The 23,161-nt window shown below is 42.6% G+C and overlaps 1 protein-coding gene across 8 annotated transcripts in view; it reads left to right on the top strand.

Annotated features, from left to right (window-relative positions):
- The window catches only part of IKZF4 (IKAROS family zinc finger 4), a 376,192-nt gene that overhangs the window by 137,588 nt on the left and 215,443 nt on the right, over positions 1 to 23,161 (top strand). For all 8 annotated transcript variants that reach the window (XM_086963908.1, XM_086963903.1, XM_086963910.1 and 5 more), the window contains one exon: positions 10,003 to 10,107. In XM_086963908.1, the coding sequence (XP_086820034.1) occupies positions 10,003 to 10,107 (105 nt within the window). The remainder of the gene's footprint in view (positions 1 to 10,002; positions 10,108 to 23,161) is intronic.

The raw sequence follows: 23,161 nt of genomic DNA, 5'->3' as shown, positions 1-23,161 counted from the left end.
AAGGCCACACCTAGATTAAACCACCTATGTTTCAATGGCAAGCAATTTCCCGGCATTTAGAAAGAGTATAGATGGAGGCATGAAACCTGAGAAAAATCTCAAACGTAATTGTTCTTGCATTTCATAGTCTTTAAATTTCATTGTATAATGCTACCAAATGTTTCACAATGTTTGTCTCTTTCTCAAGGCAATCTGTTTTTATTTTAGACACAGAATTTCATTTTCCAGTTATTAAACACCATAAACTTCACACATTATATTCTTTTCATTCGAAAAACTGCAAAAAATAAAAATGCATATTTAATCAGTAAGTATTGTAAATTATTTGTATTGTTTCTTTGTATAGCTATTCGTTGTTTAACTATAGTTATTAAATATTTCTCACTGTTTAAAATAAAGCCACTTTTCAGTGTATCTCATTCTTACAAATGAAACTGACTAAATCGAAAGAAATTTGAATAACTTTTACTTACACTGAGATTTATTGTGACTTAGTAACATTTCATTGCAGACCTTGTATAAAAAGTGGTTTGTACTGGGTGAATATGAAATTTAATTGCAGCAATTCCCCATAGCAAACTATCAATCAATCATAGCATTTGTATAGCGCGCTACTCACCCGGAAGGGTCTCAAGGCGCTTGGGGGAGGGGGTCCGCTACTGCTCGTACAGCTAGGTCTTGAGTTGTCTCCTGAAGGCGAGGTGGTCCTGGGTCAGCCGAAGGTGGATGGGGAGGGAGTTCCATGTCTTGGCTGCCAGGTAGGAGAAGGATCTGCTTCCGGCGGTTGCTCTTCGGATGCGTGGTACGGCGGCGAGGGCGAGGCTAGTAGACCGTAGCTGGCGGGTGGGCGTGTAGAAGGTCAGGCGGTCGTTGAGGTACTTGGTGCCCAGGTCGTGGAGAGACTTGTGTGCATGGGTGAGGAGCCTGAACGTGATCCTCTTGTTGATGGGGAGCCAGTGCAGGTCCCTCAGGTGGCCGGAGATGTGGCTGCGTCGGGGGATGTCCAGGATGCGTCGGGCGGAGGCGTTCTGGATGCGTTGGAGTCTTTTCTGTAGCTTGGCTGTGGTTCCGGCGTAGAGGGTGTTTCCGTAGTCCAATCGGCTGGTGACGAGGGCCTGGGTGACCGTCTTCCTGGTATCGGTTGGGATCCATCGGAAGATCTTGCGAAGCATGCGTAGGGTGTGAAAGCATGATGAGGAGACGGCGTTGACTTGTCTGGTCATTGAGAGGGAAAAGTCCAGGATGAATCCCAGGTTGCGTGCGTGGTCTGTTGGCTTGGGAGCGGTGCCCAGGGCTGGGGGCCACCAGGAGTCGTCCCAGGCGGAGGGCGATGGTCCCAGGATGAGGACTTCCGTCTTGTCTGACTTCAGTTTCAGGCGGCCGTTCTTCATCCACTCGGCGACGTCTTTCATCCCTTCGTGTAGTGCCGTGTTGTTACATGTAACTACATCTTCATAATTGTCCTCTTCTAATTTAGAGGATATTTTTGAAAGAATAAATCTTGAAGAAAAACATGCTGTTTTACATGTATTCCAGATTTGTTTTTGCACATTTGAACTTTGAGAAATGCTTTAAATAAGTTGGAACACAGATAAAAGACTGGACACAGGTGGAACAGGTGTTTCTAGTGAATTAAATTAATTTCATACTACTTTCACCCCCAAACTGATTACAATATAAACTTGTTCTAACCAGTGCTAAATGTCAAAAGAAAAGTTACTTATTTGTAACTTGAAGATGCTAAATTTTCACATGCCCACCATTCCTCGTCCCTATAAAATATAGCATTGCAGTGTTTTTCTTCATACACCTTAACAGCTACGCTTGGTCAGAAAAACACACGCAAAATGTGGCTCTAACTTATGCAACATTATGAAGTACTAATCAAGGCTGTACGGAAGTTATTTTTACAGATTGCTTGTGACACCAAAAGTGAAATAAACGTACAGTAAAATATATGCACTTTCCTGATGGCAGAACTTTGTAAACCATGAATCTACAATGTCTTTAAGCTTCTAAACTGTTGTTACATGTAAGTGACCATTTTCTTATGTAATGACTCTGACTAGCTGACAGCTTGTTGGGATGGGTGATATCCTGTGATGGCATGCTGGACTTTGTCGGCTAGGTTACTGCTGTTGATCTGATTTAACTTGTGGCTAGGCTCTGCCTTGAATAATAACAGTTATAGTCATGTATTCAGAATAAAGACAAGCAACACCAGCCAAAAATCGCTTAAAACTGTAAGTCTGAGGTGGTGGCCAAGCCCAAGATGGCGACTGATAGTGCTTGCATATGTCCCACTCATCTGAGCGTCCGGCATACTCCCCAAGAGCTTCATTCATGCTGAGGGGGGTACTAACTCTGGAGACCCCCTGTGTTTTTTGCTGGAGGTGGGGCCCGCTGGAAGAGAGGCTTCGCAGCAAACAGCATGCTGTGGGGTTTTCACACACATTCACGATGGTTGCATGCTGAGCCGGTGCAGCATGTCCCACCAACTGAAAAGATGATGAGTGGGTCCAACCTGTGTGTGGCCTGCTCTCTCCATGCAGAGGACCTCCTAACTGGCCTGGCCTGGCCGGACTGGTGTGGTCCAGAGTTGAAGAACAGAAGTGCCATCACAACCGTGGGACTGTGGTCCCTGAGTGAACTCCTCCGAGACATCCACACATCAGGTGGGGTCCAGAAGACGAGAGATCCCCTCCCCTCATCTCACCTTACAGCCAGCCATGGAGCCCAATCAGCGATGAGGGACGATAGTGTGCGAGATGTGGGAGAGGCCCACCGTGTCCCCTTTTGGAATCCCTGACCCCAGATTGGTGCATCGGACCTGCCTATAACAGCCAGCTGGCCCTCTCCACTAATGGCTGGTCTCCACACTTCGGAGAGGGGTCCCCTCACTACATGGGAACAGCTAGGAGCAGGGAGACCCCAGCTTACTTCACCCTACAATCTGCGCCCTGCAAAGGAGCCCCAGGTGTGAAGCCCTGTGGTACACAGCGACTGGACAGTCCTCACAGCATCTGGATCATAGTGAGAGCCAGAGGGGCACACTGGGACTTTCCAGGGGAGGAGGGACTTCCTCTGGAGTGATTTGCTACTAAATGGGGTGGATCGTGAGTAGTCATGAACTTGAACCATTCAGTTGGATTAGTGCTGTCGCCCTCCCAGAAGCAGACACATCCACAACATACTTTTCTGTGGCCAGGAGTTTCCGGATCTGCGACCCTCAGAGTGCACTACATGGACCGGACCCGACTATGACTTGCCCTTTGTGCCTATTGACCAGCACATAGTAATAGTTTGCTAGCTGGACTCTCGCCCATCATGTGCCGGCATACTTCCTCCTATACAAACAGGAAACCCCCCCACAGTAGACAACTTAGTGGTCATCGCAGACACGAGACCCAAGCTTAAATCTGCCTATAAGGACCTCTTTCAGGCCCCTCACACAAAGAAAGGGGAGCTAGGTCCTAAGCTACTCGTGCAGATGGACCAGAGCCCAAGGCATTTGGGGAGGACAAAAAAAAATCTCTCTAAAAGCTGTCATGTGGTGTAGGTAGCCATTGTCGTTTTCCCTAAGTTAGCATGAGCCCTTGCCAGACTGTTCTCTGCTTTGCACACCTTACTAGATGAACACGTTTTTGCTTTGTGCCACATTGTAATTTTCGCGCAGAACATACTGTTGTTCTTTGTTCTGCTCTTTCCTGGGATTTAGTCTGAACACCGCAAAGTCGAACAACAATACCCCTTGGTGTTCTGTTCTGTCAGGCCCTAGCACCTAGACAAAACACACAAATGCAGCTGTTGTTTAGGGACATGTACTTTGGTCATATAGGTATACACGGGTGGGTAACACACAGTTGGAGAGGGATCTTTCCAGAGAAGGGAGTGTGACAGCACCTGTGATGTAGATCTTCCATCTTTAGACTGAGGTATTGGGTCTGCTGCTAAACACCCAGAGATCTTCTAGTATATAATCAGGGGAGGGTGGTTAAGTCTCACTGTCTTATATAATGACAGCACCTTTTTAAGATTTACAGACTACTTGCAATGCTGGCCGGACTTGTTAGGCCTTGTTCTACTTGTTATGGCATATATACTGCATACTAGAGCACATTAGTTAAAATAAACATTTACAACTTTTCCTGTGTTTCTGTCTAATGTTACTGTGGAGTGGTACGAGAGTAAGAGCGAAAGGGTGTATCCTATAAGTACGATTATTGAGATGGTCGGGAGTGTTGTGTTCTGGGGTGTCTAATCACTTGTTCCTCTGTGAGTGAGTAGAAGGGCAAGTGCGACATTAAAGCTAGTCGGTCTCCGGGCTCACAGATACTTAAGTGGTAGGATGACTCAGTCCCTGCCCACTAAGGTTCCATGATCCCAAGGAGCTTTCTGTGACTCTGCAGAATCCCTGCACAAAAGCTTTATTGTATATTTCTTCATGGAGGTCAAGAATGAACATGGCGCCATCTGAGCAGATCTTAAATTGAACCCTTGTGAGCTCCAGCAGGACCTTCAAGACCTGGGAGGTAGAGTGGACTCTTCAGAAATGACTCAAGACTAACGCTCCTTGGATTTGGAGGATTATCACTCCCGCCTGGTGACCATGAACTAATAACTGATCGTGCTCCAAAAAAAAGCAAGAGGATTTGGAAAATCTGTTCCGCCATTGCAACCTCTGGATCAGAAATGTGTTCACTGGCCTGCGGGATAAAGATATGAGAAGTTTTATCCAGGGCCTGGCAGAGACATTTCTTGATAAGCACGGACCGCACCCGTTGCACATTGACAGGGTCCACAGAGCAGGGACTTGAGCCCCAATCTTCAAGTTGCCCACTAATAATCAGTTTGTTTCCTCCATTTCGAGGATAAGGAAGAGATCTTGGAAGCGGCAAGACTAGGTGAACTGATCCACTATAATTGTGACAACGTTCAAATCTTCCAGGATTTATCAATGAGCACGCTGATCAAGCGCAGAACCTTTAGACCGGTTACCACATTTCTGAGGGAGAACAGTGTTAGATACTGATGGGGACATCCCTTCCGCCTAATGTTTGAATGGAAGGGTCAACGTTTGGCCACTAAGTGTCTATGGGAAGACGGTCAGGCACTAAATATTCTTATTCCAGAGGCGGAAGTGGAGATGCGACTGAGATCGCAAACCCTGAGGAGCCTAAAGTAGACACTTGTGCGACACAGGGATAGACCGAATCTCCCCAAACAAAAGGAAATATTGGCAGGCCTTAAGGTGTTTCTGGAACAATTTCAAAGAGCGAGCAACCTACAACACTTCCACTGCTCTACTTCACCCATTCCTACCCCAGAGATGGAGGCGACAAAGTCTGACTGTCCTGGCGTTCGGCAATAACGATGAGGCCAAGGGGAAACGTTGCCCTGGATATCTGCGAAGTCTACAGCCTAGGTGAATTGGAGAGAAACGTTATTGGCCTGGATGAGTGTCACTCTGGTCCAGTGTTGACATCAGCCTTTTTTTTAACCTTTTAAGAACTGGTATTTTTTCTTTTCAGCTCTTGTTCTCCATTGGTGCTGATCCCTACTGCATTAAGCAGGCTGCAACAACCTTCTTTGCTAAGTTTCTTCTTTTCTCCCACTTGCTGAGTTAGTTTTCAACTGGCATCCTTCCTAATGTTTACTATTGATCATCTTGTAATTTTTGGAGGTTTTGAGTATTAGCAGGGGTTAAACATCCTCCCCTAGTTGCCCCCCCCCCCCAGCTCCCATTGCATTGGAAAACACGGCACCATTACTCAGCACAAACATAGTTAACAGTACACTTAACATCACATACAATGTAAGGGGCCCCACTAATCCAATTAAACAACGCTTTATTCGCCTTGAACTGACCTTTCTAAACGCTGATATTGGCCTTCTGCTAGAAACACACCTGCTACCTCTCGACCATTCCCTCTTGAAGTCAAGAGATTATTCAGGACAATAATGTAGAAAAAAGGCAGCTGGTGTGGGCATCCTGATACATCTCCACTTCCCACTTGTGATGGAGTGGACCCTATGAGACACCAACAGGAGGTGTGTGACCCTACGAGGCTCTCTGAGAATTCAACCACTAACTCTGGATTTGGTCTATAGCCCCACTCAAAGAAAAGAGCCCTTCCTTTCGGACACGATTTATACCATCTCTACCTGGTCGGCTATGCCACTGATCACCTGAGGCGACCTCAATTTAGCACTTCCCAAGATTGTTGATCCTGACCACACTGGGAGAAGGGCCTAGGCAGTCCTATCCGCCGCAAGTGAAACATTACTAGAGGAATTGTGCCTGGTTGATGCCTGGAGAACCATGCCCATTACTACAAGATTACTTCCACTACTCGGGGGGGGGGGGGGTAATTAAACATACACTAGATTAGATTATTTTCTCCTCACTCAATGCCTAGTCCCTAATTTGACAGACGCAACCCAACGTCCCAAACACTCTGACCATGGCCTGGTTTTTTGTAGCCAATGTGGGACCTCGAGGGTCTGGGACTAAGATCACATGCAGTCTCCAAGACTAATTATTGAAAGATCATGTGACCATTAATAATGTTAAGAGCTGTATCGAAGACTATTTAACCCATAATGACATCAGGTAGGCCACTATTCTGGGAGGCATTGAATGCAATCCTCTATGGCATTTTTATAGCCGAGAAACTGGAGTTTGAGATCTCATTCCCTAAAACTGTGGAGGCGATTGGTCTGCGTATTTACTGGACCCATCTCTACAATAAATACTATCAACATGATAACAAATCATGCAACTTTTGGCAAATTTATTGCACTCCTGTTGTGCCAAAACTGTCATAAGAGGTTAATTTGCAACCAACCACACAGCCCCAGAACAGACATACACAGGCGATAGAGAGATGGCGGAATGCTTTCGTACTTTCTATACACAACTTTACACCAAAGAGTAGACCGACCCACAGCAGTGCTCATAGTACCCATCGTAGGCCCAGCTACCTACTTTAAGCCAATTAGACTGAGCGACATTAGATTGACCAGTAAAGGAAGAAATCCATGCAACCATATTCAAGCTGCACCCATCTAAGGCACCGAGCCCAAATGGGTTTACAGAAACCTTTAATAAGTGCTTTGCCCCGACACTCCTGCCCTTACTCCGCAAAGTCTACCGGGAGGTAATTTGGGAAGGTAGGGTAACTCACTGTGGCTGAAATTACCATATCTCTGATTCTCAAACCTAGCAAGGACCCTAGCAAATGTCAATCATATTGCCCCATCTCTGTCCTCAACATGGATGCCAAAATTCTTACTAAAATAGGTGCCCCATGGCTACAACCACTGATAGTTGACCTGATAAAATCCTGACCAGTCTGGCTTTATTCAAGAGCACCGAACTGGCAAAAACACAAAGGCTCTCCACCTCCTGGATACCTGGGCTAAGTGATCTAAACACTACGTCATGGTCACCCTTTCCGCCGAAAAAGCTCTTGACAGACTCGATTCGGACTTCATGTCTGATGTTTTGCAAATAGTGGGCATAGGTGACGTTTTCAAACCCTGGCTTTTGGCAGGCTACCGAACCCCAGGAGCCAGAATCCAGGTTAACGGACTCTTTGGGATTGGGTGAAAATCAACCGGGGAGCGAGGTGAGGGTGCCCCCTCTCTCCCCTCCTCTGTCTTCACGCTAGAACCCCTTGATTAAAGGAATTTGATTTGGTCACAACTGACTGTTTACTGATGACATCCTCTTGCTATTGACAGAACCTGCTTGCTCCCTTCCCCAGGTGCTTGAGGAACTTTAACTCTATCAAAGGGTTTTGGGGTTTAAAATCAATGTCACTAAACCCGAAATTATATGTGTGTCTGCCCCAAGGCCATTGGCTCAACAAGTGCAATCACTCACTTTCCTATGTTGGGCTTTCTCGCACATAGACTGCATGGGCCTAGCACTGGCACCTCCCCCAGCTAAATCTATAGAAATCAATTTACAACAATTGAAGCGAGGAATCTGAGGTGAGCTTATTAGCTGGAAATTCAAAACTCTGTCCCTCTTAGGTAGAATTGCAGCCTTTAAAATGACTATATTGCCTAGCATCCTCTATCTGTTTCAGACCTTGGTCCTCTCGATCCCATCTGATTATATTGCCGACCTTCAATCGATGTGTGCCTCTTTGCTATGGCAGGGCATAGCAGAGTGAATAGTTTGAAAGACGACCACTCTGAGACCGTGCCTAGGGGGGTGAATGGGGATTCCTGACCTTTCCCATTATTATGCAGCAGCTCACTTCCACTGCCTCATTCATTGGACTAGGAGAGAAACTGAAAAGGGATGGTGTGCGATCAACCACACAGTGTCATTGGGGCCCCCTGTGGGATATTTAATGGCAACTTAAATCTGAGTGGCCAAAGCTACTGTATATCTCCTCAGTCGCAAGGGCCAAACTAGATGTTTGGGATAGGGTAGGAATCAAATATGACCTCACCTCTTTCCCATTCCTGTTTACACCTCTCTGGGGTAATTTAGAATTTACGCCCGGTCTAAAATGAATTTCCTATTGCAAATGACTAGGAAGAGGGATGCAAGACACTGATGGACATGCTCACACAGGGGTTGGTAAAATGAGCGGCAAAAAGAGGAATCTACTCTTCTAGAGACTGAACAATATCGCTATTTGCAGTGTCACCATTGGCTTCTAGATCTTATAATTACACAGGGAAGTGCAAGAGCCCTCGCACCTTTTGCAAAATACCTTACACTGTACTGGAGACAAACATGCCTCATGCATTATCTACTTCATGCTTAGTGTTAAACGAGCCACCGCCAAACTCACAATCCAGCAGGCTTGGTAGAAAGAATTGAGCATTAAACAAGACCCCAATGAGTGGGGGGTCATTATAATTCGGGCCAACAACTTTGAGTCCCATGCAGGATGGAGGGAGTCAATGTTTAAAGTTATATACAGATGGCACTACATCCCAACGCTACTAGCTAAAATGAAGATGGGAGGAAGCCCTTTATGTTGGAGGGGATGCATGGAAAAGGAATCCCTGACTCGTATACTTTGGTCTTGCCTAAGATACAACCATTATAGTCTTCGGATTAACCACTATAGAACAAATTACAACCAGACCCAGACATCTACTTGCTCCCCACACCATTGGCAGGTTGGTTTCCCATATACTCAATGGCTTCCAAGCAAACTATCTTAGGACTATGGGGACAAAGGGTGCCCTCTGCGCATAAATGATATAGAGGGTATGTGGATCCTGCCTAGCCTGAAGCGTAAACAAAACCTTCACCAAACAATTGTGTTGTATACTGGAATACTTTAGCAGAGATTTTAAAGAATTCTCATACCCTAAGCAGCTCCAGATTTTGAAACTCTTAGACACTTCCAAGCTGAACGATTACTACACCACTGTTGACATGTCGACACCATGATGCCCTACCAACCTCCAGCATGGCTACAAATGAAGCTTGAGCAGGCGGTACCATGTGCTATAGATACTTTACCATATATTGAGGGTGTAGGGTGTGGGAAGAAGTTGTTTGGGGACTATATTTTTGTCCACCTGTAGGCTTTTTTTTCTTTTCTTTCAGTCTGTGGTTGAATTCATGTCAAAATGTCAATAGAAACGCTTTCCGACCTAAAACAGTAAGTCCTCTACTTGAAGCCCAAATATTCTGAAGATCCTTGGCAGGTGAAGAGTGGTTCAACAGTCTAAAAGAATAGTTTCTGGCTGGAGCTCGTTCCATATAGTTAGGTTAATCTCTGGAATTGTGAAAAGCACTGAGCGAGCTCCCCAAAAGAGTTAGTGGGCATATGCGCAGTAAGCCTGACTTTGTGAATGAGCAAACGCTGCAAGCCTGACTCTTTAGTGTCCTAATGAAGGCTGACCTCTCGTGTGTGAAACCCTAATTTGTTCAAGCAGACTCTTGCTCATAAAAGCTTGATGGGTGTATCTGCAACAGGATGCTCCCTTAGAAGTAACCCTCTTTTGTTTATTACCCAATAGGAAGTGGAGAGTCCTCTATGGAGAAAGAATTCTCTGGAACAATTCTAGGACCATCTGTAAGCACGCCAGACAGCCAGCGCTCCTCCCCGAGCCGGTCTCTCAGTGGTGAGTAATGTCTGCTCTGGGAAGGGGAGAGGGGCAAGGGCAGACTCAAAGGGTTAAAGGGATTAGTATTGGTTTGGGGCTAACCAGGTTATTTCTCCTGCCCAATATGGGGTTAGGGAAGGACTCTACACCATTAAGCAATGTCTCAACCTCCATCCAGTTATTAGTAAATAAACATTTGCTAAAGTGGTCCAGTTATTTCTTTCCTTCATCGACTTCACCAAGTGCGTTTGACAGGATCAATCGCAGTAAGCTTTGGGATATTCTTTTGGCCCTAGGGTTGGCTAAGGTCACTTTCCTCAGGGTGTTACACTGTGAGGTAAGTTCCTCTGTCAGATTTGGTCCGGGAAGGGAATGGGCTGACAAGTTTGAATTACGGCGGGGTGTCCACCAGGGCTGTGTCCTGGCCCCCCATTTTATATTTATTATATATCAATCGCTTAAATGCCTCTTTGGTATCTTCAGGGAAGGACATACCCATGTTAAGGACTACGCCTGTCCTGGCTGAGCTTTACGCTAATGATGCAGTGTTTGTCTCAGACCGCCAACGGCCTGAGGACCCCGATAAGTAGTTTTGTTACTTTTATGGATGGATTGGATTTGAACATCAACACAGCTAAAACTAAATACATGATATGTGGCTCAAGAGCAGGGAAGGAAGGCTCATTCTGGATAAAAGGCAGGCTTATTGAACGAGTCTCAGAATTTCCTTATTTGGGAGTTGTTTGATCAGAAATCATCCTGGTCGCCCTGTTTGGCAAACCGGTGTTTACATTATAGTCGCTTTGTGGGAGCACTGTTTGCCTTTTGTAAGAGAGTGGGTAACAAGCCAGTACAGTCCCTTTTGGAAGTGTCTCAAAGAAAATGTTTACCAATCCTAAAATATGGTTCAGGGGTTTGGAGCTACAAAGATGTTGCTTCAATGCTGGTGGAGTTGTTTTTGTTTTCGACTTCTGGGGTTACTTCCCTTGACCCTGCATTATTTTCTCCGTGGGTAGTTGGGCATTTCATACGTGTCTGATCTGATCAAGGTGACTTCCTTGGTTCTTTGGGTTTCTCTTCAGGCAAATGAGGCCACTCTCTTAATATGGAGATTATTGTAGATTGCCTGAGCTGGCTGAGCTTTGTGAGCTTCATGGTTAAATAAATAGGATGGGAAGATATGTTTTTATCTACTAAGGTCTTTATTTCCAAGCTCAAGCGCCTTTTTTATGACCCATAGCCGGGTCTCCATGGAACAGAAGCAGCTGCAAAAATTTCTCCTGCGGGACTATGTAAATATACAAACCTCATCTAATCTTGATCATTATTTGAGCTGGCATGTGAGCCCCTGCTAAGAGCACTTTTATCTAAGTTCCGATTAGGGACTATAAGATCTTTGCTTTGTTTTCCCCTGGATCAATTTGACAACAGTGCTGTGCTGGTATTCCCATGTGACTATTCTACTGTGCAATCCTTTGAGCACTTTGTCGTTTTTCGTAAATATTATGCTCCTTTTATTCGTAAGTTTTAAAAACGATTAATTTTTCTTTTTTCTCTTTTTATTGAATGCATGACTTGAAAAACATCATCCCACATACAGTTATATATACGTGTCTGAAAATTCAGGTTCCTGCGCCACAATCGATTGCTCTAGGGCCTATGTAAATTTTCAAAGACGTCGCCACGGTTGGTTCCTCCAGTATCTAGTATAGTATAATATTAGCTATCCGCAGGTGAGAGTTCCCCCGACGGCAGCGGAAAAACAATTTTTAATATGTATGGGCTTTGGCAATGAACAACTGCACTTTTTTTTTTTTTTTACAAATGTGGCCTAATATTGAGGTTTGCTTTAATGTTGGTGGTTTTTAAAATTACCAGTTTCTAAGCGAAGATCTTGAATCTTATGATTTTCCGTTTTTAGTATATGTAATATATTCACATTGTTGTATTCCAGCAGTGAGGTAGCCTAATGACAGTGATGCTTTTAGGATTGTTTTAAATAATCTAATAAAGTTCTTTTGATGATGATAATGATGATGATTAGTATTGTATTTAAAATACATTTCATATATTGCAGTTTCTTTTGGTTACTCTGACTTTTCACATTTATTTATTTTTCACAGATATGTGATGTTGATATAGTCAGTGCTCCCTCTGCGCCTGAGTCTTTATTTTATGACTGTTATCCATCATCAGTATAAAAGTGACCCAAAATAATAAGCATGCTCTTAAATGTTTCGATTTTCGTTTAATGTAAAAACAAAATTGTAGTTCAGCACTTATATTCATGCACAACATTCAGCTTATATTTAAAAGAAATTGAATCCGTGTTTTACAAAGGTTTAATAGATTTGAGCAAATTCACTGTCATTTCTCCTATGTTACTATTCCTTTAGAATTAAGTAGAGGCAACAATGTATTCTAATTGTTTGCTACGGTAAAATGTCTGTTCACAAAATGTAATTAAATGTGCAATTATTAATTCAGCAAAGTAGTCTCTGACTTAATACAGTGTTCATCAGGTATGTTGATATATATTGGTGTTATTCTATCGGCTTATGTAGGCCGTTGTAAAATCATTTAAGATGTATTGTTTAAAATTTAAATATTGGGCAATTCCTCTTAATAATTTGAATTCACTACAGAATCATGCAAAAGAAGAATCGTAATCGGATGTATAGAGGTGCATTGCAGCATTAAATTTATTTGAGCATTTGTCATTGAACTGGTACCTAAGCACACATAAAGAATGTTGAGTGTTCCATTGTTGACTGTATTTCACACTTTTGGACAGAAATAATGTATCTTTTGATTTACACCCATAGAAGGTATAGCTAAGACATCAAATCACCAGCCAAAAATCAAAGACCCTTATTTGAAGCACTCTCCAAAAATAGGTTCCAAAGCCACTAACAGGACCCCCCAACCCTTACACCAAATTGGTTACTGTCATACATTTGAATTATTCTCCAATAGATGACTCTGTCTACATGATGCAACAGAGAATGGACAAGCAGCACTTCAGAGCAGAGAACCATGGGGTGCTGCACTAAGAGTTGTGACTTTGTAACGCCAATGTCCAGCCATGGCCTACCCTCTCAAAGTGTGCCTTTGTGCGGCGTTTCACATGAATTAATGCACCCTGATGAGGCATGGGGATTCCTAGAGATACACTAGGACTACCAAATATCCCACCTCCCCCCATAAAGTTCAGATTTCAGTAGGGAGACACCATGCTAAAGAAAAGCTTGTACTGAGACCGATTGCTTTGAAGATTCTGATGCACTGGGCAGTGTCTCAGGAAAGCAAGCATGGTCACTGGGACGAGTAGATTTCCAGGGATGATAGCACGGACGTAGTCTTAGGAGCAATAGGCTTGATTGAATCTAAAGTTTATATTGCGAATAAATGTGTGCCCGATGAATACACTTGAAACATAGAAATATTTTCATTTCCGAATCATTGTAATATCTACAATTTTTATCACGCTGTCAGACTGAGGCTTTTTTTCCGCTGTTCATGATTGCTGTGAAATTTTTAAGTAGCAAAGTTAGAAGTGCGCCTTTTTGATTCCACTACTTACCTTGAACCACGATACATATTTTGGTTACTGTTCATGGTTTTTAGCCTTCTGTTTAAAAACCTGCATTATTCTCGTGCTAATGGTCCACTGTTATTGACAGCAACTCTTCATTCATAAAATCTGATGTTTTTGCTGCATCAATAGGTAAAGCTGCAGAAGGATATTCAATTGTTGACTTACTAAATGCTCTTGTCCTTTCAAATCTTTATTAGCCTAATCTTTTTTTGAGGGGGCGGGATTTACACCAAACAGCAGCCAATAGTTGCATACTGATAATAAGACAATTGATAAAACTGTGGAGGCTATTCTTAAACAGTGACATGCTTCATAGTGAAAACCAATAGTGCATGATTGTCTTACATCCTAAGATAATAAACAACAATGCAAATTTCTTGGCAAATATTATTAAATCAGATTGCATTCATTCCTATGATAGGAATCGTCAAACCACCAGGCTTGATGAATTAAAGGATTTCACTTATTTTGTGTCTGGGGCAATGCATTATTATATAATGGCCATAATCTTTGATTTGGAGAGGGTCATGAAATTTAAGAACTTTGTTACACTAGGACCACATTATCAGGAGGTGGAGTGTGTTTGACAGAGAAAATGGCAATCTCTGTGTAGAGCTCTCTAGTGGTATTCAATTAGAACATCATTTTACTGTAGAGTACGATGCCTGCAGACTGTCCTTAAAGGAGAAACTCCTCTTACACCTGTAGATATGAATAGACTCATTTTACCATCAGAAAACTTGGAAGTCCCTGTTTATCCCAGTAATGGGCAAAGCGTTCCTGTGTCTTTCACTATAAAGATGGTCTGGCTAAGGGAATAGTTTTTCTATATATTCCTAGACATTGTGCAAATACCTCGCATAGGCAGAGGAAGATACTAAACTTCAATTAAACAAACTTAAAACCACAGTTAAATGTGACGGACAAACACTTTATGTAAAGTTAAAAAAATAGAATTTATTACTTTCCTCCCAACTGGGTTACAATCTAAAATAATGTCACAAATTCATTAAAAGACCACCGAACGTGGTGTTCCAAATAATATATTACGCTCAAAACAATGGTTAAAAAAAGACAGTCAAAACAGTCAAAACAGTCGACGCAGCGTTTCGGTCCTTTCTTTCTTTTGACACCTTCTTCAGGACATTAGGACTTTTGACGCCATGATATTCTAAAAATAGATAAAAATATTTTAGTGTTTATCCTTAATTATCTAGGTTCCTCTTACTCTCCTCATGTTTAATATGCTCCCTGTTATTATATACATTTTAAATCCTGCCAGACCACTCTCTAAAAACAACCAGGATCTTTATCTGTATTGGTTACGCCAGGGAACTCATTTGGAGAACACCTGTGAGATTTTTCTTTACCTGTCGATAGATGTACATTGATTGGCTTAATACACCACTTTAAACATTGAACACAATATTTTATACATATTGTATACAGGTTGTCCACCATACCTGTGTCATGAAACAGATGAGTTTCAATGGGTTTTCTCGCGGGTTGCTAGCTGCTCAGGTTTATTCAATTCCCTTGAGCTATATTAATTGTGAATAGAAACCTGATTTAAAATTTCTTCTACATTTGTTCAAAGTGACATATTCCGAAATATTGTGGGCACTGTATACTGACCTGTAAATATATCTGTGCTTTTCTGAAAATACGCTCCGAACGCTTTAAATTGCTCGGGCTCTTTTGGATACTTTCTTTGTGCACGAGCCTAAAATTCGTGAGATAAAAGGATAGTTTACCTAGGGGCCCACAGGTACTCTAGTCGTCAAAACTGCATTTGTTGTCTAGTTGTATCTATTTGGAGCTATTTTTAATACGCTCACAGTATCACTTGTCTACTAGCACTCTCGTTAAGAGAGGTGGTAGAGCGCTTTAAATATTTATATGTTAAAGGCGGTTTTCATTACCCCGAGTTACTTTTACCTAACCAAGGTAGATCCCCCTCTTTTCAGAAAAGCACAGATATATTTACAGGTCAGTATACAGTGCCCACAATATTTCGGTAGCGCAATATTGCCCTATTGGAAGCAACTAATTGCTTAAAGATATCATGGAGAGTAAGGTTATTATACATGTGTTTGTTTATGCAATCATTCAGGTCCAAAGACCACATGAATTCCCCCTCATTGACGGTGGCTCCTCCGTGTGAATAGAAGCTCACGGTTGCTTTGTAAAGGTAAAACTGTCTTTTTTGTAGGAATATGTCACTTTGAACAAATGTAGAAGAAATTTTAAATCAGGTTTCTATTCACAATTAATATAGCTCAAGGGAATTGAATAAACCTGAGCAGCTAGCAACCCGCGAGAAAACCCATTGAAACTCATCTGTTTCATGACACAGGTATGGTGGACAACCTGTATACAATATGTATAAAATATTGTGTTCAATGTTTAAAGTGGTGTATTAAGCCAATCAATGTACATCTATCGACAGGTAAAGAAAAATCTCACAGGTGTTCTCCAAATGAGTTCCCTGGCGTAACCAATACAGATAAAGATCCTGGTTGTTTTTAGAGAGTGGTCTGGCATGATTTAAAATGTATATAATAACAGGGAGCATATTAAACATGAGGAGAGTAAGAGGAACCTAGATAATTAAGGATAAACACTAAAATATTTTTATCTATTTTTAGAATATCATGGCGTCAAAAGCCCTAATGTCCTGAAGAAGGTGTCAAAAGAAAGAAAGCACCGAAACGCTGCGTCGACTGTTTTGACTGTCTTTTTTTTAACCATTGTTTTGAGCGTAATATATTATTTGGAACACCACGTTCGGTGGTCTTTTAATGAATTTGTGACATTATTTTAGATTGTAACCCAGTTGGGAGGAAAGTAATAAATTCTATTTTTTTAACTTTACATAAAGTGTTTGTCCGTCACATTTAACTGTGGTTTTAAGTTTGTTTAATTGAAGTTTAGTATCTTCCTCTGCCTATGCAAGGTATTTGCACAATGTCTAGGAATATATAGAAAAACTATTCCCTTAGCCAGACCATCTTTATAGTGAAAGACACAGGAACACTTTGCCCATTACTGGGATAAACAGGGACTTCCAAGTTTTCTGATGTTACTATCCCCCTCCCTGCCACAAGTAACAGGGGTACCTCCAATTTGTTTTGAATAGACTCATTTTACACCTGTAGATGTGAACAGAGACTGTGAAGATATCTTTGCATGGCACAAGGTGCAAGATGTACTGCCCCATCCACTCCCTGTGTGGTGTTAAGAGCAGTGAGATGGGTGGCATCATCCATGCGTACGTTTATGACAGACAAAGCGAGATCTGAGAACCATCACAGTGGCTGATCCTTTGTTCCACAGAGGTGGGACCAGTAAAGCAGCAACACCACATAGACCCGCTTGAGAGAAACTGAGGAAATGCAAAGGGTGTGCAAGAAAGACAAGGCATCGTTCTCCTGATGGTGGATAACCAAGTTGGACATGGCGTTTATTCTAATGGACATTTTCCTGGTGGACTGGAGGCCTAGGAGGCCAGTTTTGAATGGCTGGATCTGCTCCTGGTCCCTCCTTCATTTTAACCAATTTTCTAAGATTAATTGCAACAGGCAAATGGGGCTTCAAGAGCGAAAGATAGAGAGGTGCAAGGTAGAGAGAAAGCAATGGGAGAGGGAGAGGAGAGAGATAATGGATGGATGGAAAGCGGGATTGTGCAAGGTGACAAAGGGAGCGGAGGTGGTTTGTGCATTTGTGCCACAGCTGCTTTTGATTTCTGCCAGCTCTGGTGAACAGGACCCGAAAAGTGAGCAGGAGCACCATGTAAAGTACAGCAAAGGACTGGTCGGGTTTCGATGTTCAAAAGCAAGGAAAGCCTCCATCAAGCCCCAAGGTCCCAGGTTGCTTGTTTCCGGTCCAGGGAGGACCTGGCTTGGCAGTTCGGGTTAGACGTTTCCCATGAGGCACAGGGTCAAGACTGATTTACATATAGCTTGATCTAAACCCTGGTGGCATGGTGAGCAAATGAATTATGGATTTAATACAAATCTCTTGACTGGGGTTGATGTTTGATTTGCTCTGCATTCCGTCCATCATCTGTGAGTCTTTTGCTTTCTCATCCTAAGTGTGCCGGGTATGACCGGACGTGGGTCCCGGGGTCACTGTGCTACTGGATTCAAGCTAGCCTGGCTGACTAGGGGTGATGCCCCGAAACCGGTCCCAGGATGCTTGTTTCCGGTCCAGGGAGGACCTAGCTTGGCATTTAGGGCTGGACTGTTCCCATGAGGCACAGGGTCAAGACTGATTTGCATATGGCTAGGTCTAAACTGGGGTGGCATGTTGAGCAATGGATTTAACCCATATCTCTTGACTGGGGTTGAATGTTTGATTTGCTCTCCATTCCGTCCATCTGTGTGTTTTTTGCTCCATCAAGCCCCAAGACAACAATAAAAAGCAGGTAAATGACTCTTTAAATAAATGTTCACTTGTCCACAAGGCATCATAACCAAATAAGGCTGTGCTGGCCAGAAGCATTTCTCACACATACCATCAAAACCCTCTGAGCTTAAATATGATAAAGGGACGCATCGTGCAAGGTTAAATGTAAACAGTGTGAATATCTAAATCTAGTGACACGCCAACTGGAACATTGGGCAGTGAGAGTTCCGTGACTAAAGGACCCAGAGATAACAGCAGCCAGTGGCCTTAGTGGAATTGGCAAACCCGGGCATTATCATTCTTTATTGAATACTGACTGCCTCCCCTTTCCCCAAATGAGAAAGGCATTGGGGAGTTACTTTGTGATGCCACATGGTATGTGGCCCTACAAGGATTAGTTACTTACCTGTAATCCTAGTTCTCTTCCATGGGTATCCTCATCAAAGTCATAAGCATTAGAATATTCCCGCCCATGCGCGGGACCCCGGAAACACTCCAATATATGTGCCCCACATATATATAACTATATATGAAGAAAGGCTCCTCCCCAGCCTGCTCTGCGCTCGCAGACACTGCCTCCACGCCAGCAAGGAAGAGGGACGGACCAGCAATTCAGCAAGATGGTAATTTTTATTGCAGATTTAAAACAGAACCAGCGACGCGTTTCGGGCGGAAAGCCCTTGGTCACGCTGCAACATGTTTACAATCAATTATGCTCTTTTTATAGGTGTATGCAGTGATTTGGGCGCCACCCCCTGGTGACGCCCACCATGATCTTGTGGTGAATAATAAACAGTGAAAATGCACTACCGCTGATATATGGTTGCCATTGCTGAATAGACATACAAGAAATTATCACTGGTTAAATCCAGTAAATCATCAACACATAATCAATTATATGCAAATCTACCAAGGTACAATCCTTTCCTGTTGAATTTCATTTAAGAAAAGAAATGTCTTTCATATGTGCAAATAAGCAATCTAATACCTTTAGCAGCAAAAATAGTAAAGTGCATGTGCCTAAAAGTGCATAAGTGATGATAAAATTCTAATAAAGTGCAAGATTTTAGCGGGAAACATATGGAACTACCACTGAAACAGTTATTAATAATTAGGCATCAGTTGTCAATGTTTAAATACAAAAATTCATCATCCTAGTTACTAATATTTCTATTTGAAAGGTCAAAATAGAACAAGAAGGACCATTCTAACAGGAAGCTAAAAATTACAGTATGTATAAAAAGATTTCTAATTCATGTATATACATATCTATACACATCCCCACCTATATGTCCACCAACCCAAAAACCTAGCCCATTTTATAACAAGTGAATATTTCAATGGATTACTAGAATCCTATGTGTTGTTATAAAGCAGAATAAAGCAACATAAATGGCAATAACTGTATATATACACACCCAACTGAAAAACTGTATATACACACCCAACTAAAGAGCCCTCTCATAATTATTTACAAAGTACTAATCTGTGTCATTCAATATATACATACGCTCTTTCCTGTGCAACACTAAGCCCAAGATCAAAATAATATCAATATCAAAATTCTATACACGGTACTCACGAAATGGTAAAAATCACTGTACATTTAAAAGATAATACATTTTTATCGAAATATAGTACGTGATCTGTGAATAAGAATGTATGAAAATTGTGTATATATAACGATGCCTAGTGCCTAAAAGTTGCCAAGTAAAGTGCATGGATGTCCCTATGGGTGAAGGTCGATGTGAGTTTCACCAGTTGTAATAGCAGAATAAGGGACATATATATGGGACTTCTAATAGGGAACCTAACTAGAAGATCCCTGAATCAGAACACAGATGAAGGTGGAATCAGAGGCTGGCAAGGTCCAATGATTTTATAGAAAGTGATGCATCTCCTCAATATTGTTGAGCCCGTTAGGCCAACGGCTATCGAGCTCCAATATATATTTAGACTCCAATTTTCTAAGTTGGACCTCACGATCTCCTCCTCTTCTAGATAAAGGAACTGCCCCTATCACGAAATAGCTTAAACAACTAAGGTCTTTGTTGTGCATTCGTTTAAAGTGACGGGCGACAGGGTACGCGGGGTCACTATGCAAAATGGCCCTGAGATGCTGTAAAATTCGGGCGTGCACCTGGAGCTTAGTGCTTCCAACATATCTAAGCCCACAGGTGCACGTCAGAACGTAAACAGCATGGTCAGTCTTGCAGTTGTAGTTGCCATGGATGTTTTTGGCAACTTTACTGAATGGGGTGTAGTACTGGGTGGTAGTGACCCCAAACTTACACGCCCTACAACTGGAGCATTTAAAGAAACCGTTGGTTGGGCGAAGCCATGGAATTTTGGATTTCAATTCCGGTGTTGCTTTATCTAAATGGCTGCCCATGGTTCTAGCTCGTCTGAAGGTCACTGTGGGAGAAGAGGGCAACCTAGTGTTGAGAATGTGGTCGCTCATAACAATCGGCCAATGTTTGTTCAAAATTGACCTAATTTTTCTGTCTTCTCTACTGAAAGTCGTGATCAGACGTGGGCACTCCAGTTGGGGTGTAGTTGTAGGAGGAGGTTCGATTTCCAAAGATGAGTCAGGGAAGAGACTCTCCCTAGATCTAGTCAAGGATTTTTTTAATGCAGTATTTAATATCCGCTCAGAGTAACCCCTGGCCCTCAATCTGGCCATGAGTTCTGCCAAGCAGGCATCAAAGTCCGAGGGAGAGCTGCATATTCTTTTTAATCTAAGGATTTCACCATAGGGAATCCCCGAGATTGTGTGTCTGGGATGCATGCTGGAAGCATGCAATGTGGCGTTGCCAGCCGTCTGTTTTCTGTGGAGGGTGGTGTTGACTATTCCATTGGAGACATATACCTCCACATCCAAAAATTGGATGCGATTTTCACTGATGTTGGCCGTGAAATGAAGGTTAAGCGAATTATCGTTGATGTCATCAATAAAACGCAAAGCTTCCTGTTTGCTACCCTTCCAGATAATAAAGATATCATCTATGTATCTTAAGAAGTATCTAACATGATTCTCCATCCATGTCTTGTGGCGCACTTTGAGGACCCGCTCCTCCCACCAGCCAACGTGCAAGCACGCATAGCTGGGGGAGAAGCAGGCCCCCATCGCCACGCCCCTTTGTTGCTTGTAAATTTCTTTCCCAAAAGAAAAGAAATTGTTGTTGAGGCACCATTTAATCAAGCCCATGATTATCTTATTGTGCTCATAATAATGGATGGGTCTACTGGAAAGGTAGTGTTGTACTGCTGCTAACCCTTTGTCATGATCTATGCTGGTATACAGCGATTCCACATCAAGCGAAATTAAAAGCATTTCATTTTCCCATTCTAGTGTGGATATTTTAGATAAAAAGTCACTAGTATCTCGGATGAAACTGGGAAGTTGTCTCACAAAGTCTTGTAAAAAGTAATCAATGTACTCTCCCACTTTCCCTCCCGCACTTCCAATGGCTGAGACTATCGGCCTGCCTGGTATTGGTTGTATGGATTTGTGCACTTTAGGGATGAGATAAAGAGAGGGTAAAATTGGAAAGTTCACATACATGTATTTGTGCTCTTCTGACGAGATGAGACCTTCCCTCTTCCATTGATTTAAAGACTTGTGTAAATTGGATATCGCTTTGTCGTAGTCTTTTTGGGTGCTTTTTATGTAACAAGCCGGGTCTTCTAATTGGCGTTTGGCTTCGTTGATGTAGTCTAATTTTGGCCAAAGAACCAAATTGCCCCCCTTGTCCGACCTTTTGATCACTATGTCTGGGTTGCCTTCAAGCTTTTTCATTAGTTTGTTGTAAGCCATCTTAGTGTATGTCTCTTTTTTACCTCGTTTGTTGTTGGTTTCTGTGTACAATTTTTTTATGTCATTTGTGACGCAATCGTGGAAGATGTCGATCGCGTCCCTTGGCATAAGTGGTATAAATTTAGATTTACTAGTGAAAGGACTTAAACCTGCACCTTTAGGAAGGATAGGAACGTTTCTAAGACGATCTTGCGTAGAAATTTCTACTTCTGATTCCAAGTCGACGTTAGTTGTCATAAGATCATTAGCATCAAGGAAAACATGTGTGTCAGACGCCCTTAATGACATACCTCATTTTCTCTCCCAGTTTCTTCTTGGACGTCCGAATCTTTAGCTTTTTGTAAGGCAAAGTGCTTTTTTAATTTAAGTTTCCTTATAAAACAGAAGACATCTACCCTAGTGGTAGTATAATCAAAATGTTGCATTGGAGAGAAATTTAAACCCAATGAAAGTAGTTGCTCTTCTGCTTTGTCAAGGACCACATTGGAGAGATTAATAATGGTATTATTTTTTATCGCCGTCTCCCCCATGTTTTTTTCTTTTTCTTTTGCTGTAGTTGTTCCTCGGCTTTGTTTCCTTGTGCGACGTCGTTCTTTCCTCCGTTTGTTCCTCCTTTGTTTGGTTGAGAGTTGTTCTGCCATGATCTCAGGGTTTGTAGCCATGAGGCACAGGGTCAAGACTGATTTGCATATGGCTAGGTCTAAACTGGGGTGGCATGTTGAGCAATGGATTTAACCCATATCTCTTGACTGGGGTTGAATGTTTGATTTGCTCTCCATTCCGTCCATCTGTGTGTTTTTTGCTCCATCAAGCCCCAAGACAACAATAAAAAGCAGGTAAATGACTCTTTAAATAAATGTTCACTTGTCCACAAGGCATCATAACCAAATAAGGCTGTGCTGGCCAGAAGCATTTCTCACACATACCATCAAAACCCTCTGAGCTTAAATATGATAAAGGGACGCATCGTGCAAGGTTAAATGTAAACAGTGTGAATATCTAAATCTAGTGACACGCCAACTGGAACATTGGGCAGTGAGAGTTCCGTGACTAAAGGACCCAGAGATAACAGCAGCCAGTGGCCTTAGTGGAATTGGCAAACCCGGGCATTATCATTCTTTATTGAATACTGACTGCCTCCCCTTTCCCCAAATGAGAAAGGCATTGGGGAGTTACTTTGTGATGCCACATGGTATGTGGCCCTACAAGGATTAGTTACTTACCTGTAATCCTAGTTCTCTTCCATGGGT

The sequence above is a fragment of the Lissotriton vulgaris genome, chromosome 1_1 (assembly GCF_964263255.1).
Source record: "Lissotriton vulgaris chromosome 1_1, aLisVul1.2, whole genome shotgun sequence".
Classification (NCBI taxonomy): domain Eukaryota; kingdom Metazoa; phylum Chordata; class Amphibia; order Caudata; family Salamandridae; genus Lissotriton; species Lissotriton vulgaris.
The sequence above is the reverse complement of the archived record's forward strand: the minus strand, read 5'-3'. Positions and strand labels throughout refer to the sequence as shown.